Genomic DNA, 18,809 nt, shown 5'->3' with positions numbered 1-18,809 from the left:
TGCAGGATACAAGACCAAAAAAAACCCATGGCCAGATGTCTACTGTCATGGTTTTAATTGTGTCCCCCCAAAATATGTGCCAACTTGGTTAGGCCATGATTCCCAGTATTGTGTGGTTGTCCTCCATTTTGTGATTTTCCTATGTGTTAAAAATCCTAATCTCTGCCTGTGGTTAAAGAGGATTAGGGTGGGATGTAACACCCTTGCTCAGGTCACATCCTTAATCCAATGTAAAGGGAGTTTCCCTGGGGTATGGCCTGCACCACCTTTTATCTTACAAAAGATAAAAGGAAAGGGAAACAAGCAGAGAGTTGGGGACCTTATACCACCAAGAAAGCAGAGCTGGGAGCAGAGCACATCATTTGGACCCAGGGTTCCTGCACAGAGAAGCTCCTAGTCCAGGGGAAGATTGATGACAAGGACATTCCTCCAGAGCTGACAGAGAGAAAAAGCCTTTCCCTGGAGCTGATGCCATGAATTTGGACTTTTAGCCTCCGAGACTGTGAGAAAACAACTGTCTCTTTGTTTAGATTGTGAGAAAACAACTTTCTCTTTGTTAAAGCCATACACTTGTTGTAATTCTGTTATAGTAGCATTAGATGACTAAGACAGCTACACTTGAGAATTCTACCAAACATTCAGAGAAGAGTTGACACCAATCCTCCTCAATCTCTTCAAAAAGAAGGAAGAAGGAACGCTACCAAGCTCCTTCTATGAAGCCAGCATAACCCTCAAGCCTAAACCACAGGTAAAGACACGACAAAAAAAGAAAATTACAAATATGTTTTATGAACATAGATGCAAAATTTTTCAACAAAATTCTAGCCAACAGACTATAGCAATGTATTAAAAAAATCATACACCATGATCAAGTGGGATTCATACCAGATTACAAAGTAAATCAACTTTAGAAAATCAATCAATACAGTGTACCATATAAATAAAACAAAGGAAAAGAACTATATGATCATATCAATTGATGCAGAAAAGGCATTCAATAAAATTCAACACTTTTCCTGATTAAAAACTCTCAGCAAAACAGGAACAGAAGGGAAATTTGTCAACATATTTAGAGGCATATATGCAAGACCAACAGCCAACATTGTATTCAATGCAGAAAGGCTGAGAGCCTTCCCTTTGAGAACAGGAACAAGACAAGAATGCCCGTTATCACCACTCTTATTCAACATTGTACTGGGAGTCCTAGCTAAAGAAGACAAGAAAGAGAAATAAAAGGTATCTGAATCAGAAAAGAAGTGCAACTAACTCTATTTGCAGATGACGTGATCTTATATATAGAAGACCCTAAGATTCCACAAGAAAACTGTTGAAACTAATAGAAGAGTTTAGCAATGTTGCATAATACAAGATCAACACACAAAAATCAGTTGGGTTCCTCTACACTAACAGAGGACGCTGAAAAAGAAATCAAGAAAACAATACCATTCACGATTGCCCCCAAATTGATAAAATACCTAGGAATTAACCTAACCAGGGACATAAAAGACTTATACTATGAGAATTAAAAAATACTGCTATAAGAGACTAAAAGAGACACACAAAAATGGAAAGACATCCCATGCTCATGGATAAGAAGGCTTAATACAGTGAAAATGTTCATACTACCTACAGGGACCTACAGATTCAATGCAATCCCATACAAATCCCAACAACATTCTTTACTGAAATGGAAAACCTAATCACCAACTTCATATGGAAAGGAAAGAAACCCTGAATAGCCAAAGCAATATTAAAGAAAAAAAAAAAAAAAGCAGAAGGCCTCACACTCACCAATATCACAACATACTGTACAACCACTGTAATAAAAAACAGTCTGGTATTAGTTCAATGATAGACACACAGACCAGTGGAATAGAACTGAGAACTCAGAAGTAATCCCAGCCAACTATGGACAACTGATTTTCAACAAGGGATCAAAGTCCATTCAGTGGGACAGAAACTGTCTTTCTAATAAATGGTGCTGGCAGAACTGGATATCTACCGACAGAAAAGTGAAACAGGAGCCATACCTCACACTATACGTAACAACAAACTCAAAGTGGATCAAAGACCTAAATGTGAAACCTAAAACCATAAAATTCCTGGGAGAAAACTGTGTGACATAATCTTTTGTAAAAACAGAATAACGTAACAAATGCACAGATATAAGAAGACAAAATAGATAAGTAGGACCTCAGAAAAATTAAAAACTTATGCTCATCAAAATAGAGAACCTATAGACTGGGAAAAATCTTCAAAAACAACTTCTCCAATAAAGGTCTAATCTCTAAAGTATATAGAAAACTGCAATAATTCAACAACAGAAAGACAAACATCCCAATCACAAAATGGGAAAAGGACATAAACAGAATCTTCACTAAAGAGGAGGACATCAAAGCAGCCAACAAACATAGGAAAAGATGGTCTCGATCACTAGCCATTAAACAGATGCAAATCAAAACTACAGTTAGATACCATCTTAAAAAAAAAAAAATTTTTTTTTTTTTAATCTTAGCTAAAATGGCAGTGTTAAAAAAAAAAAAGATAACAACAAATGTTGGTGGAGATGTGGGAAGATTGGAACCCTGATTCATTGCTGGTAGGATTACAAAATGGTACAGTGGAAAACGGTATGGTGCTTTCTCAAAAAAACAGATACAGAACTATGCTATGGTCCAGCGATCTCACTCCTAGATATACACCCTAAAAAAAAAAAAAACACCCTAGAGGCCTAAAAATAACGACAGAAACAGAAATATGCACACCTGTGTTCATTGCTGCTTTATTCATGATAGCAAATAAATGGAAACAACCAAGTGCCCATCAACAGATGAATGAATAAGCAAATTGTGATGCCTACAATGGAATACTATGCAACCATAAAGAACAATGGTGAACTCATAAAACATTTAACGTGGGTGGACCTGGAGGGCATAATGCTGAATGAATGAAGTCAAGCATATAAGGACAAATGGTATATGATCTCTCTTTTATAAGCAGACAAGAATAGATTTACAGAGAGAGACCAATGTTCACTGGTGGTTACCAAGGAGAAGGGGGGAAAGGGAAAGCACACTTTAGACTTGTTACTTTTGGTGATGAGAAAAGTGACACCAAATATGAATGCAGTGAACACACACAACCAAAGTAAAAATAAGTGTTTGAGCACATGCGAATGGGTGTAGGCATATTGGGATATGGGTAGGATAAGAGTATACGTAGGTGAGAACAGATAGAAGCAGCTGTAAAACCCAGTGCCGTCGAGTCGATTCCGACTCATAGCAACCCTATAGGACAGAGTAGAACTGCCCTGTAGAGTTTCCAAGGAGCGCCTGGCGGATTTGAACTGCCGACCTCTTGGTTAGCAGCTGGAGCACTTAACCACTACGCCACCAGGGTTTCCAGAAGCATCTATTAAAGTTATATGTAAATACAAATACGTGGGTATAGACTCATATATTCATTGAAAGACACAAATACAGATACTCCTTAGACATAAACACCTTCCGCGATTGGTTTTCTGGGTTTGAAAGCTTAGAACCATAGTTCCATGGGACAACTCAGCCATTTGGCATAACATTATTGTTGTTGTTGTTGTTATGTGCTGTCGAGTCAGTTCTGACTCATAGCGACCCTACATACAACAGAATGAAACATTGCCTGGCCCTGCGCCATCCTCACAATCATTGCTATGCTTGAGCCCATTGTTGCAGCCACGGTTTCACCGTGGCATAACATAGTTCACAAAATAACATAACATAGTTCACAAAAATCATGATCTATATCCTAGTGAAGTGAGTAGTGTCTGGGATCTTAGAAGCCTGCAAGCAGCCATCTAAGATATGACTACTGGTCTCCTCTCACCAGGAGCAAAACAGTAAGAAGGTAACCAAAAGCTCACAGAAGAAACAAGTCTACACGAGCCCCAACCTTCAACCTTATCCACCCTGAAATCAGAAAACTAGATGGTGCCCAGCTACCACCACTGACTGTTCTACGATGGTCACAATAGATAGTCCCAGACAGAAGGGGAGAAAAATGTGGAATAGAACTCAAATTCTTGATTTAAAAAAAAAAAAGCCAGACAATCTGGAACAGTAGAGAAGAGAGGACTCCCTGAGTCTATCACCCTGAAATACTCTTTAAACCCAGAACCGAGTTTATCCCCTGAAATCACCTTTTAGCAAAACAGCAGCGTGGCACACAAAATAAAGGATATTACCTGTAGCATCGGCTCTTTACTTAAAAACCATCTATATGAGACCAAAAAGTCAACAATTACTCAAAAGCAAAGATGAGAAGACAAGGGCGAAGGAAAACTAGAGTACTGGAAATGGAACAGAACACAATTAAAGGGAATGTTGACACACTGTGATAAATGTAACCAATGTTACTGAACAATTTGTGTGAAAATAGTCAAATGGTAACCTAATTTTCTGTGTAAACTTTCACCAAAAACTCCATAAAATATTATTTAAAAAAAAATAACTGAGTGCTGGATGGATGGGTGTGTATCTTTGCAAGTTTTCCTTTAAATATTTTATTAGCACTTAGGTGTGCTTCCTAATGTTGTTGTTGTTGTTAGGTACCCTTGAGTCATTTCTGACTCAGCGACCCTATGTACAACAGGATGAAACAGTGCCTGGTCCTATGCCATCTTCACAATTGTTTCTATGTTTGAGCCCACTGTTGCAGCCGCTATAGCTGTCAGTTCATCTCTCTGAGGGTCTTCCTCTTTTTTGCTGTCCACCAAGCATGTCCACCAAGCATGGTGTCCTTCTTCAGGATTGATCCTTCCTGATAACATGTCCAAAGTATATGAGATATAGTCTTGCCATCCTTGCTTCTAAGCAGCATTCTGGTTGTACTTCTTCTAAGACAGATTTGTTCATTGTTTTGGCAGTCCATGGTGTATTCAACATTCTTCGCCAATACCACAATTCAAAGGTGTCAATTCTTCTTCTGTCTTCCTTATTCATTGTCTGGCTTTTGTGTGCATATGAGGCGACTGAAAACATCATGGCTTAGGTCAGGTGCATCTTAGTCTTTAAGGTGACATCTTTGCTTTTCAACACTTTAAAGAGCTGATTTGCCCAATGCAATGAGTCTTTTGATTTCCTGACAGCCACTTCCATGAGTGTTGATTGTGGATCCAAGTAAAATGAAATCCTTGACAACCTCATTCTTTTCTCCATTTATCATGATGTTGCTTATTGGTCCAGTTGTGATGATTTTTGTTTTCTTTATGTTGAGATGTAATTCATACTGAAGGCTGTGGTCTTTAATCTTCATGAGTAAGTGCTTCAAGTCTTCTTCTCTTTCACCAAGCAAAGTTGTGGCATCTGCATAATGCAGGTTGTTGATGAACCTTCCTCCAATCCTGATGCCCCATTCTTCTCCATTCCTCAGCATACAGATTGAATAGGTATGGTGGAAGGGTACAACCCTGATGCACACCTTTCCTGACTTTAAACCATGCAGCGATCCCCTTGTTCTGTTCAAATGACTGCCTCTTGATCCATGTACAGATTCCTCAGGAGCACAGTTGAGTGTTCTGGAATTCCCATTCTCCACAACGTTATCCATAATTTGTTATAATCCACACAGTCAAACGCCTTACCATAGTCAATAAAACACAGGTAAACGTCTTCTGGTATTCTCTGCTTTCAGCCAGGATCCATCTGATGTCAGCAGTGATATCCCTGGTTTTGCGTCCTCTTTTGGATCAGGGCTGCATTTCTGTCAGTTCCCTGTTGATATACTGCTGTAGCCACTTTTGAATGATCTTCAGCAAAATTTTCCTTGCATGCGGTATTAATGATATTGTATGATAATTTCTGCATTTGGTTGGACCACCTTTCTTGGGAATAGGCATAAATACGGATTTCTTCCAGTTGGTTGGCCAGATAGCTGTCTTCCAAAGGGCCAAGAAATTTGGTGCTTTGTAATAACTGCCTTAAATTATATAAAGTTTTTAACACACTGTATTCTCTCTCTCTCTCTTTTATCTTACATCTCTTCTGGAACAATGTGTGAGGAAGAAGAACCAAGTAGATTTTCTGCCAACTTCCATTTTCCCACAATTAAAACTAGTCACCCAAAGGGTTTCCTCTACCCAACAATTAGAAGCCACCTGTTCAACCCTACTCCTCTTGGAGACCTGCCAATGAGAAGCTGTGAACATGTGCCTTCCTCCTTCATCACCCTACTTCCACTTCCCAAAAGGACCCCATACTGTCTACCTGATTGGAAGGTGATCTCACTGAACATCATCCACGTGTCAGCAAAATGGTACTGGCACTTGATGGCACTGGCCATGCGGTGGTGGAGGGGCACCGTGACGAATCGAGCACTGGGGTTGACGTCATCCAGGACAAGGGGGAAGGAGACAGCATTAGGTTCCCACTCATTGGCTTCAGAGCGGAAGTAGCACTGTACCTCCTTAAAGATCTTCACACCTTTAGCAAACATATTGTTGCAGTGGACCTGGCAAAGAAAGAAGTACGTTAGTGGCAGGTTAATACCGCCAGGTGGCATGGGGACACAATGCTACCTTACCTACTAAGATCCCAATCCCACATGTATCTCTGAGCACCTCCCTTAGTGAATAGTTGGTGCTCTACGATCTTCTAGATTTTTCCCATCTAAAGACTTTACAGTGGCAGTGATGTGTTGCTCAAGCCTCATAAACTTGAGTTGCAACCCAGTCACCTCCAAGCAACTGTGTGCTGCTGGCCACCCCAGTTCACGTTGCAGGACCGTGGTTTCCTCATCTGTTAAATGGAGTGGATCAGCATCCTCTCAGGTCCTCCCTTACCCTTAACACTCTGAGCCTATACTCCTCTCAGCCACACTTGTTGTCTGCTTGGATTTGAGCTATCTTCAACTAAGAGGAAGATCACCACATTACTTCCTTCTAAGTATATTCCAATGCCACTCCAGTCCTTTTCAACAAAGTTAGGAGAGAAACCTAAACTAATATTGTTATTGTTGTTAGGTGCTGTTGCGTTGGTCCTGACTCATGGCAACCCCATGAACAAGGGAACAAAACTCTGCCCAGTTCTGCCGCATCCCCATAGTGACCCATAGGGTGATCCTTAGGGTTTTCACAAGCCCATTGTTACCCATAAGGTTTTCACTGGCTGATTTTTCAGAAGTAGATCACCAGGCCTTTCTTCCTAGCCTGTCTTAGCCTAGAAGCTCTGCTGAAACCCGCTCAGCATCGTAACATGACACGAGCCTCCACCGACAGATGAGTGGTGGCTGTGCGTGACGTACACGGGCTGGGAAGTAAACCTGGGTTAGCCAACACAGTTTCATCTTTCTTTTTAGAAATCTCATTTCAAATGCCACATCTTGGCATTTTTTATCCAGTGGCACGGCACTTAATCAGTTCTGTCAATTAAGCTCAGTTTAGATAAAGCCGTCTGATGAAGGCATCAGGTCTTCCTCATAGATATTTCCTGAGATGAGAAAAGAAGGTCTGTTGGAGATTAGTTGATGTCCCCTAGCTTGCTGCGACAGCCACTCCACCAGGATATGCATAAGGCTTTTAAGTGTCATCAGGAACAAAGATTCCACATTTTTTTTTTTTCTGTAGCACTTTGCTGCGTTCAGTAACCCTCAACAAGTGGAATGTTCAAATTCATCACTAATTGAAGTCCCCGACGTAGTTTAGTGACACTCGCTCTGGTTCAGACCTATGCAGAAAACGCAGCTTTGTTGGTCACTAGCACACGAAAACTTTCCCTAAATATAAAGACTTCATAGACTGGAAAAGCAGTCTTGTCATTCTAGGAATACATTTCCTGTTTTTGCTTTAATGTTTTGCTTAGGCCCTTGAATTGTTAACCCTTTAACTGCCTTCAATACCCTCCTCTGGTTTCTGGAGAGTCAATATAGGACTGCCATTCAGAATTTATTTTCAGCTGAAGAAGAAAGCAGCAGGAATATAGAAATGTCATGACTAGAGAAACAGGCCAGAGGTAATGTTAAAAAAAAAAAAATAGGATTTGTAGAATATTAGAGCTTTAAAATCATCTAGTCCAACCCTCTCCTCGCTAATGAAGAAACAAGGGCTCAGAGAAGTTGTGACTTGCTCGTCGTCAGTCAATAGCAGAACTGATTCGCGAACCCTAGACTCCTAGTCCAGTGCTCTCTCCACATCCCATGCCACACAGAAGTAGAGCAAATAGCCTTAACTTTTCCATTTGGATTTTCCCCCAAATGTTTTAATGACAAAAGCATGTGTTAATACCTTCCGTGGGATGAATTCATTGTTCTAGTTTATGGAACACAAGTCAATGGAACAAGACTTAAAAAAAAATCAAAGACATACCATCTAAAGCTTTAATAGATTTTTCAGCTGCTTTAAAAGCTGCAAAGTGTTGAGTAAGTGGTCTGTGGGGGAGGTAATGATCTTTCCCACAGATGTTTTGGGAATTCTCCTGGAATGCAAATAAATAATATAGGATTTCATTCCCATGTGGGCTTACATATTTTTATTTAATGAATACAATACATTTCTAAATGCATTAGTTTATTTCCATGGTACATTTTAACTATTCTTTTGGAAAAAAATAGGCAATGATTTGGCCCAGGAGGCAAAAATTAATCTCTGGAAGACATCTTTTTATTTGTTTCAGAAAAATTAAGATATGCCGGAGACCCTTCTGGCCTTGAAAGCAATGGACCTGAGTCAGTTCCTTAAAAGTTTCTGGTACCTTCTCATTGCAGAACATGCTTTGAATAATTTTGACCTGTGATAAACTGGTTAAACAGGAGCTGCTGGGGATTACTTGGCACTCGGGCAAACCAAAGACTATTGACTAAATATTATAACTTTATGGGGAGTTTAAAATATATGTTAATATTTGTGGAACTAGACATTCTCCCAACAGTGTATATTTGTGAATTGATACATAATGTTCATAGGCACATATGGATATAGACACTATTCAGCTATACAAATAAATATTCTCTTGAAGCACATTCACCCCCAGCAAAATTGTGAAGAACAATACATTACAAAAAACTGTGCACACTTGGGTTTTACAACTGCCAAAGGATGATTCTGGAACAATAAAAAAGGTATATGTTGATCCCTCTGTTCTCATCTTAAATGCTTGTTCATTTCACTAATACCTATTAATCCAATTAGGAAATATCACATTAACATCAGGGAATTACATAACAGACACGCATTTTCATCTTGACTCCTAGGCTCGTGTAAAGAATAACAAATTTTGACTTACTAGGAACTCATAATGATAACAGGGGTTTCCTTCTAGGTCCCCATATCATCCTGCATATCTCCTTTTGCAAGTAAGTCGTGTCTGCCCTGTTGAACTGCAAATTGTCCCAAGGTAGGGATTATATCTTAGCCATCTATGTACCGGCAGAACCTGGCATAGTGCTATTTATGCTCTTAATACTGTTGATAAACTATTTAAAAGGGAGATAGAAGGATGGATGAATTTAGAACGCAAATACTGTTGCTGAGGATGGAACATAAATAGAAGTAGTGCTACCAATGTGCTGGTCGCTAATATTCTCTACGCAAGTATTAATGGGGAGAAAGAACAGATAAACGGGGACTCATGTATGACGTCAGATTCACTTGCCCACTCTCTTTCTTGAGGCTTATGTATGAAGTCCCTTCACGCTCCTTCATAAAGCAGTACGAGTTAAATGCCAGCCACATAAGCTTCTAGGGTCTCTTTATTACAGCCAGCAAAAGGACTTTTCTCTCTGCGCATAGGTCCTTAGTTTTCCTCAAGCTTAGAATTCAGGTTTGACATCCAATCTGGTCACTTTATGCATGGGTATTTCTTTCCTTCCATGCCTTTCTCTCTGAAGCATACTTTGGATTGGAAAAGGTAAATGGAAAATAATCATTTGATCTAGGTACTGGGAAACCCACCATTTTATTAATAGCAATGTCCTCAACCCTTACATCAAGGTGTGGCTCTTCCATGACAAAATGGAAATGAGGCCTTAAGTCCCTCCCCAGATCTTCTCAAGTGTCTGTCTTTAGCATGCTCCAGCACCCTCCCAGTCTTTGGAACTCTCCCAAGCCTTCTTCCATCCAACCACTCAACAACATCCATCAACTCTTTCCTAACTGATCTGTGACAATAAATTGGTAAAATAATTTCTACGATTTCATTAAACATCACTTGCTAAATGTTTTACTCTCTCCCAGGTAAAATACTTGCATTTTAAAACAGGCTTTTCAGAGAGAGTATTTAAGCAAAAATAAACAAAACTAATAATTTACATTTTGGGCCTTATAGCAGGTTTGAATCTCACCCACTGAGCAACCAACTCCTGTGACTGGGCAAAAAGAGTCACCCAGATGCCATAAAGACGTCAGACTAAGACCCTGGGACTGAGGTCCGGAGGCCAGATGCTGACCCAAGCCAAGAGTAGCACCAGTTCCTCCTGCCTGGCCCCAGTCTCTGGTTCAAGTTTCTGTTTATGGTGAAGAAAGTACTCTATGCCAACGTCCTATTCTTGTCCGTCATACCTCCTCCTCCTTCCACCCAAGGTGGCAGAGATATTTCTAACTATAAATGGTTAGAGTAGCCAGTAAAGGGTATCATTTGCTCATTCACATTTATGGAGCTAGATTATACTAAGCACCAGTACAGAGATTACAAAGCAGTATCACTACCCTGGAGGAGCTTGAGGTCTAACAAGAGAGTCAGATACATGCTCAGATAAGTGACAACAAATATGTTGCTACAATAGGTAAGAAACAAAGAGTTCTGGGAACACAACTTTGGAATCTTATGATTTCTCAGTGAGGAAGGGATGAGACACAAACCACGAGTGGAGTTGGTAGTGTTGTTAGGTGCCGTCGAGTTGATTTTTGACACATAGTGATCCCATGTGACAGAGTGGATCTGCCCCTTAGGGTTTCCTAAGCTGTCATCTTTACATGAGCAGATCACTGGGTCTTTCTCCCACAGAGCTGCTGGGTGGGCTTGAACCACCAACCTTTCTGTTAGTAGCCGAGTGTTTAACCTTTGCATCACCAGGGCTCCTTCATTAATGGAGAGTGGTTAAAAACACAAAGCCTCCCTCTTCCTCCATCGAGAATCAGAACTGCAATGTGCCACCAGTGTGTCATATCCCTTGGTGTGTCGGGCAGGGCCATATTATGACTTTAGTGGACCCTCAGCACATTTGCCTTTATGGGCCCCTTCCTCTATAAAAAATAATAAATTCTATTTTAAAACTGCATTGGTAAAAAGATGAGTATATTCTTTGACCCTAAAAGTCATTTTTTAGTTCTGATTTTAAAAGAAATTAAGTATTTTCAGGGGCCTCAGAAGTATTGTGGGCCCTAGGCACTGTGCCTGCTGCGTCTAACGCAAAAGTCACCTCTGGCGTTGGAATAACGACAACAACAAATTGAGAGCCGATAACCTCGTCTAACCCTCTTGACAACAAATAAAAAAATAAGCCCAGAGAGATCAGTGACTTGTACAATATATACAAGTAGTGAGTAGCAGAATACGTATTTGAATCTAGTTCTGCTGATGTTAGCCCAGGGCTCTTCCTAGCCACTCTCTTCTCTACCACTGATTTTGGCCTCCTTGAAGAAATTCCACCACACCTGAGTCCACTGACCTTCATGGTAGTGAAATTCCTGATGCGATCAAATTCAAACATGATCTCAATGTAACCATTGGTGGCACTCTCGTTCCGCCAGCCCACGTAGTCATAGCCAGGCCACACATGGTATTCATGGGTCTGGGTGAAGTCATCCAGGCCAGACACCCCATCTGTCAACTGGCCTAGCCCTTCAGTCATGCTGCTCAGGCCAGGAGAGGGGAAGGAAAAGGGAGAGAGTAACATGGAGTTAATTACACATTTATGGAAGAGCTTTTGCCCAGATTCCTCACCCCGGTGCTGTAACAGCTGATCTTGGAGGTTGAAGGATTGTTAAAAAAGAAATGTATTTTATAGTATTGACTTATTTATTCTGTATCCATAGAGAACTAAGAATTTTGCATAAATGAATTTCACAAAGTATTTGATACTTACCCCTTTAGTAGCAAAAAATATGTATATATCAAATCACATAAAAACTTTCTGTAATCTATTGTATCCTTGACTATTCTTATGTACTAAATATAATGAAGTCTTTATATAATGTATTTGACAAATCAGTACATTAACAAGTAAATGCATAAATGAATGGAAGTATGGAATGAACGCTACAGTATATAGCAGCACTTGCCTCATTGCTAAATAAATGGTCCCAGAGCATATTGGGAATTTTTCTCACTCTCTTTTGACTGTATATTGTCATTATGCATTTAGTCAACTCCAGAGAAGCCAATCATGCCATCTCTACCCTACATCTCCTACACAATACGATATCAAACTAAAGTGAATATATATATATTTTTTATAACATATATAACTGGGTTGGGTTTTTAAACATATATGTATATATTATATGTAATCTTTAATATATATTATATATAATCTTTGTCAACATTAAATACTAATTTATATTTAATTTTAATTAAATTTGTAGAATGCTAGACTGATAGCGTAAAATGCATGGGTTTCATGTTGTTTTTCTAGCTCAGCAGCGTTTTCCACTACTAAGTATGAGGCTCTGTTTTGCTGTTTGACTGTTGAATGGGATGTAGTTGTATTTATGTTAATTTGACTACTTGAAGGACATAAAGGGGCCTCTTTCCTTCTTCTGTTGGAGGCATAGAGCAAGAACCCATCATGTAGAATTTTTATCTCCTCAAGTTCTATAGCTCAAGCTCTAGAAGGTATGTCAGGAGCCTCCCAAATGAAGAGATTGGGATATTCACCCTCGGAGATAACGTATGTAACCCTTGAGGTTTATTTACAGCCAGAACCAATGATATGTAAAATTTATAAATTGCCAAAAAAAAAAAAAAAAGATTGGATGATTATGGGAGCCTTACATACATGTTTAAATATATTTATTCCCTGAAAAGTGTTTTGCAAATTATAAAATTTGATTGGTCTTATCCACAGTGACCAGAGCCTGGATCTCCCTTCCAAGGTTTAGTCATCTTTTTCTTCTCTCTACAGATCAGAAGGCTAGGAGAACATAAGTTTACTTACAGTAAATATTATTTCCTATTTTATCCTCAGAAAAATGAATTGCCACAAAAGTCTTTAATGAAAAAGGCAACACAAATATAAAGGAATGCTTACTCAGTTTCTCCTTGGTCAAAATTAAATCAAGTGCGGAAGAAATAAGGAAAAAAACTTTCCCTGTTTATTTTGGCGTAGTGGTAGTGCTACAGCTGCTAACCAAGAGGTCGGCAGTTCAAAACCACCAGGCGCTCCTTGGAAACTATGGGGCAGTTCTACTCTGTCCTGTAGGGTCGCTATGAGTCGGAATCCACTCGACGGCAGTGGGTTTGGTTTTTTTGGTTTTGTTTATCTTATATGCTTTAGAATTTTTAAAATCATTTTAAGTATATATTACTCTTGTAATTTTTTAAATGAAAAAGTAACTTTTACTACTATAACTATTCATTTACTGAGACCCTGAACTAGGTAGCTTGGATCTCAGCACTCAGCTACAGCCCGACCTGATATCTTGTTATCTCAGTTATTAAGTAGAAGCTGATTATGCCTAAAGCTCTGTAATTAATTTTTATCTTTCTTCTGGGATCCAGAGCCATATTCAAAGCTTCTTGCCTTATTTCTCCATTTGGTATGTTGTGCTTATAACCCAATTAAATCCATCATCATGCCCTGTTAAACTGGGTTTGTCATCTAAAGTTTCCCGTTTCTTTCAATTACACTTCTCAATCATCGATCCAATCCAATTCCATTGCTGTCAAGTCAATTCTAACTCATAGCAACTCTATAAGACAGAGTCAAACTGCCCCCTAGGATTTCTAAGGCTGTAAATCTTTGCGAAAGTGGCCTGCTTCATCTTTCTCCCACAGAGGGGCTGGTGGGTTTGAACCACCAACCTTTTGGTTAGCAGCCAAGCAATTTAACCACTGAACCACCAGGGCTCTTTTTTCTCTATCATAAAGCAAAGAATCCAAACTTGTTGCCATTGAGTCAATTCCGACTCCTAGCAACCCTATAGGACAGTAGAACTGTCCTGTAGAGTTTCTAAGGAGTGGCTGGTGGATTAGAACCACTGACCTTTTTGGTTAGCAGCTAATCTCTTAACCACTATGCCACCAGGGCTCTCTACATACTCACTGAAAATACCTCACGCATAGCTGTTGTAGGTGTTGGGTGCTGTCAAGTGGAACACACCCCACAAGGTTTTCTAGGCTGTAAACTTTACAGAAGCTGAACACCACATCTTTCTACTGAGAAGCTGCTGGGTGGGTTTGAATCACCAACTTTTGGGTTAGCAGCAGAGGGCTTAACCATTGCACCACCAGGGCTTCTCTCATGCATGGTAGGCACTCAAAATATATTTATTCAATGACTAAATGGCATCCCCACTGCTTCAATCACCTAGATTGGCATGCTTTATCTCTTTTTCTTATACTACTATCTTGCCCCCCTACATTAAATCAGATTGCAAATGTCCCCTAAATGAATGTCTCATCTTCATTCTCATATCCACAGTCACCACTGGCCCTGGTCCTTAATTATTTCCATCCGACAGGATTTCAAGTGATAAAATGTCCCTCATCGCTTCCTGTCTGCACCCAAGTCTAACCTTTCCATTCTGCTTGATTATGTGCCGAAAGCATAGCTTCGATTGTGTCATTCCCAAGCTTACAAAATCCTCAGTGATGAGGATGATGATAAGAAGGAGAAGGAAGAAGAGGAGGAGGAAGAGGGGGCAGCAGTAGAGGAGAAAAAGAAGAAAACTCTTACCCCTGGCATTCAAGTTACTCCAAAATATGACACAATCGCCTTGTTAGACTTCTCATCTACTACTTTGCTACATAAACACGGGCCCATGGTTATTAGTTGAACTGTTCTTGTTTCCTGGACATTCCCCTAAACTTTAAAATAATTTTGATTATTTTTTCCTGATACTATGCCATTCCAAGATTCTCTATTTGTGAAAATTCTACACGTTCTTTGGGGCCCATTTCATATATCATCAAGCCTTCAGTAGTCCTTTGATCAGATAATAACTCATATGTGTTTAATATTTTACATTTACAAAATGCTTTTCTTACAGATTTTTATTATGTCTCATAGAAATCAGAATAATTATCATAGCAATTTTGTAATGTAATGGTTACGTGAATCCAGCTGTTCTCACTTCCAATGCTATGCTCCTTCTATAGTTTACCTTCCCTGTTAATCCCAGACAACTGATAGGATATCTCTTACTTGTATCACAGTAATTTATATTCTCGTTTTCCGCCATTCCCAGCTATAAGCTCTAAAAGGTAGAATTAATGACTTCTTTATCTTTGAATATCTACTATGCCTAGCTAAATTCTTTGCACATAACAATAGGTAATTAGCACAGGTTTACTAACTAAGCCAAATTCAATTGATCTCCAATTTTCACAGCGCCTTGACTATGTGTTGGTCGGGGTGTGGCTGAGTGAAATGATGCCAAGACAGTTTAAGCAAATGTGGAATAGCAGTGACTAAGTAGATGGAAAGAAAGTGACAAGAAATAGAAGACTGGATGAATCAGGTCTTCACTCAGGGGGTGGAGCTGGGGGTGGGGGCAGTGTTTTGTTGTCTATACCTAAGCCAATGGAAGTGCTGTAATTCCTCACTCCTCTTCCTTAGGCCCACAAATCTCTCCCTCTCTGAGCCACTAGGAACCTCCATTATCTGGTCTGGACTTCCCTATCATCAAACTTCTCTCTTAGGCTCAATCTTTGCAGATAAAGACCAACCTAAGAAAGAAAAGTGCTGGAGTGGGTTATAAGAAAAATAGTATGGCTTGGAGTGAAGTGGAATGGGTAGGACCACCTCTTATCCAGCCCTAAATTGCTACCGTATCTAATCATAACTTCTCCACCATGGCCCTGTCTGGTTCAGGCCTGTTCAGTGGTCCTTTCTGCTGTTTCCAGCACCAGCTTCTGCTATAGTCTGGTCATTCACGTCCTCAGCTCTGCTTCCTTTCCACTCATCCCCTCTACTTAGCAATACTTCCTCTGCTCCAATTCTCATCTCATCCTAGAAATTTTCCTTGTCTATTATAAGCCTTACTAGTTTCTTTCTTTCCACAACTTCTAAAGCATTTGTTGAATCTGTTGACCAGTCCAGTTTATTAATTATTCTCATTACTTCAAGTCTTCTGGTCCATTATTCCCAGAATCAGGCCAGAATATGTCCTGTTTTGAGGTTCAAAAAATATGGCTACCATACTAAGAATCACATCACAAAGTTTAGCCTTGCTTTGAGAAAATTGTTTTGGGTGTGATTACCCTGTTTTCCTAAACTAGGCTCTAAGTTCCATGGGAATGAACTCCGTGTATTTTACATTATCTAAATTTTCCCACAATGCCTAGTACAGGGACTAAATAAATACTAGTTGGTTGATTGATCAACCATTGATCCCAAACCATGAAAAAATATTATTCTCTCCTAGAGGCCCTTTCTCCATTCTGATGATCAAAGATTCTCAGAATTTACCTGTACCCAACAGCTCCATCATAGACAGAATCATTCAGATAAATGATGGAGCCTCCAGGGAGTACAAACTGCTGCCCAGCCGGAGCATTGTAAGACACCAAGCCATCTGCCAAAGGAAACACAACTGTGTCAGTGCCTTTGGGAAGAAGATGTACCTGTGGCTCAGACTGACTACCTCAGGGACCTACCTGAGGCTTCAAGGGTGCAAGTTTGTACAGTATGTCCACCCAGGACTCAATCCAGGCACAAAACAAGCACTGCTGAAGACCACTCCTCAGCACAAGTCAGCAGGTGATTCTGAATGCATTATTCCAAGTGTGGGGCACCAAGCTCTGGGTGGCCACACAATGCTCCTTTCTTTATTCTAACCAAGAGGGAAACACCACACTCTAGGGACTCCTGAGTCCATCCCTTCTGATTTGATTGCATTTATTTCCCAGGGGTTGGGATTTTTATAGAGACCTATCATATCCTTCTGTTAGAGACCTACCTAGCCAAACACAGCCATAAAGTTCCACTCTCATGCACACATTCATGGAGTGGTCAGTGACTGGGATGAAGCGGACAAATCTGGCCACAATGGGTGGCTCCAAGTCCTTTAGGAAAATGTCATAGGGGTTACTACTTCCATCCAGCACCTGAGGAGAGACAGAAGAAAGAGTGAGGAGATGCTATGAAATTGTGTTGACTTTTCTTAGCCCCCAGATTCATCCCCCTTTTAATGGCCCCTCTCCTTTTTTTTTTAAATTTTTTTTCAAAAAATTTTATTGTAGTCAAATATATATAACATAAAACTGCCGTGTTAACTATTTTTAAGTGTACTATTTAGTGGACCCTCTCCTTTTAATTCAAGAAGCAGAATGTTTCCACTCAATTTTCCCAGCAGATTTGATGTTCCTTTCTGTGCCACCTCCACATGTTCCCTCACCCTGGGTCACACATTTCCAAGGAGATGACAGGCCCGTAGGCACATATTTCCACACAAACAACCTGTGCAGTTCCTCTCCTAGCCTAAGTTAGAATATAGGGCTGCATGTCTCTACTTCCTACCTGTTTCCCATGCCGGTTCCGCCAAGAGATCCAGCGAGTACCATCCCGACTGTAATTGATCTTGTACATAGGGGCAAACTCAATGCCATGGCCTCCTGCATGACGCCCCTGGGTTCCCACCAGAGTGATAAAGTGCAGGGTGTGCAAGTCAATCTGCAGAAACTCCTTCAGGTCATCCGGTTCCACAGGAATCTCGGGGCACCAGGCTCCGTCCCCTTCTTCTGAGTCCAGCCTTCAGGGGCAAGAGTTGGGGACAGCAAGAGGGGCCATGAAACCACAGAGTTGTTTACCAATCCACAGCAACACAGCTGCCCTGTTCTAAGGGGAGATAGCAGACTGGGAGCCCAGTACAGAATGACTCTTTGTGTTTTCCCCATCACAGTACCCACCTGTGGTCAGTTCCCTCTCCCCAGCGTACCATGAAACCCAGAGACAGCCATCACCACAGAGCTAGAGGCATTGAGATCACACGTAGCCTTCATTCCCCGCTCCCCCCTCCTCGATTTCCATAGAGGCCTCGAAGGAAATGAAACTCTTTTTACCTTCTGTGCCCTTGCCAAGTCATTTTACCACCATCCCTGCCTCCCTACTTCCAGCCTCAGCTTGACAAGACTAGCCACTCCTTGCTTAGAATCCATATTACGCAGCCACTGGAAGTGTGGAGGAAGGACAGTAGGATTTCCAGTGTGGGCTATGCTATGAGGTGGAATCTTTACCAGCAGGATGGGCATGGAAGCCTAGCGAAAAGCCATGGAAACCCAACAGGAGAGTGAGGAGTAAGAACATGTCAGGGGAGTAGTAAATAATCTGATTTTCATTTTGTTCCCTCCATGTTGAGCTACCACTGAGCAAAATTGTGAAGTCAGTGTAAGGTTTACTTTGGGAACCTTCTTCCCTGGAATGCTCCCTTCTCCTCTCTCAGAAGCCTCCGCCTCATAGTTACTCCCGTATCAACCCCATCAACCATTGCTCTACTCTTTCACGCACTAGGATATGAATTATGGAGAATGTTTACCAAGGTTGCTTTTACTACCAAGGTTGCTTCTTATTTTAACAGTAATCAATACTTTACTACAAAAGAATTGGATTCCAGGAGAAAAGTAGATCCCCACCAGCACAGCAGTTTTTGAATAGAAAGTTTATTGCTTTAGAGAACCCCT

At 40.5% G+C, this 18,809-nt stretch overlaps 1 protein-coding gene across 3 annotated transcripts in view; it reads right to left on the bottom strand.

Annotated features, from left to right (window-relative positions):
- The window catches only part of DDR2 (discoidin domain receptor tyrosine kinase 2), a 238,348-nt gene that overhangs the window by 46,314 nt on the left and 173,225 nt on the right, over nucleotides 1-18,809 (bottom strand). For all 3 annotated transcript variants that reach the window (XM_049881090.1, XM_049881089.1, XM_049881091.1), the window contains 5 exons: nucleotides 17,650-17,881; nucleotides 17,090-17,237; nucleotides 16,600-16,705; nucleotides 11,638-11,821; nucleotides 6,243-6,486 (listed from right to left, as the gene is read on the bottom strand). In XM_049881090.1, coding sequence (XP_049737047.1) covers nucleotides 6,243-6,486; nucleotides 11,638-11,821; nucleotides 16,600-16,705; nucleotides 17,090-17,237; nucleotides 17,650-17,881 — 914 coding nt within the window. The remainder of the gene's footprint in view (nucleotides 1-6,242; nucleotides 6,487-11,637; nucleotides 11,822-16,599; nucleotides 16,706-17,089; nucleotides 17,238-17,649; nucleotides 17,882-18,809) is intronic.

Source organism: Elephas maximus, chromosome 3, assembly GCF_024166365.1.
Source record: "Elephas maximus indicus isolate mEleMax1 chromosome 3, mEleMax1 primary haplotype, whole genome shotgun sequence".
In the NCBI taxonomy this organism is placed as follows: Eukaryota; Metazoa; Chordata; class Mammalia; order Proboscidea; family Elephantidae; genus Elephas; species Elephas maximus.
The sequence above is the reverse complement of the archived record's forward strand: the minus strand, read 5'-3'. Positions and strand labels throughout refer to the sequence as shown.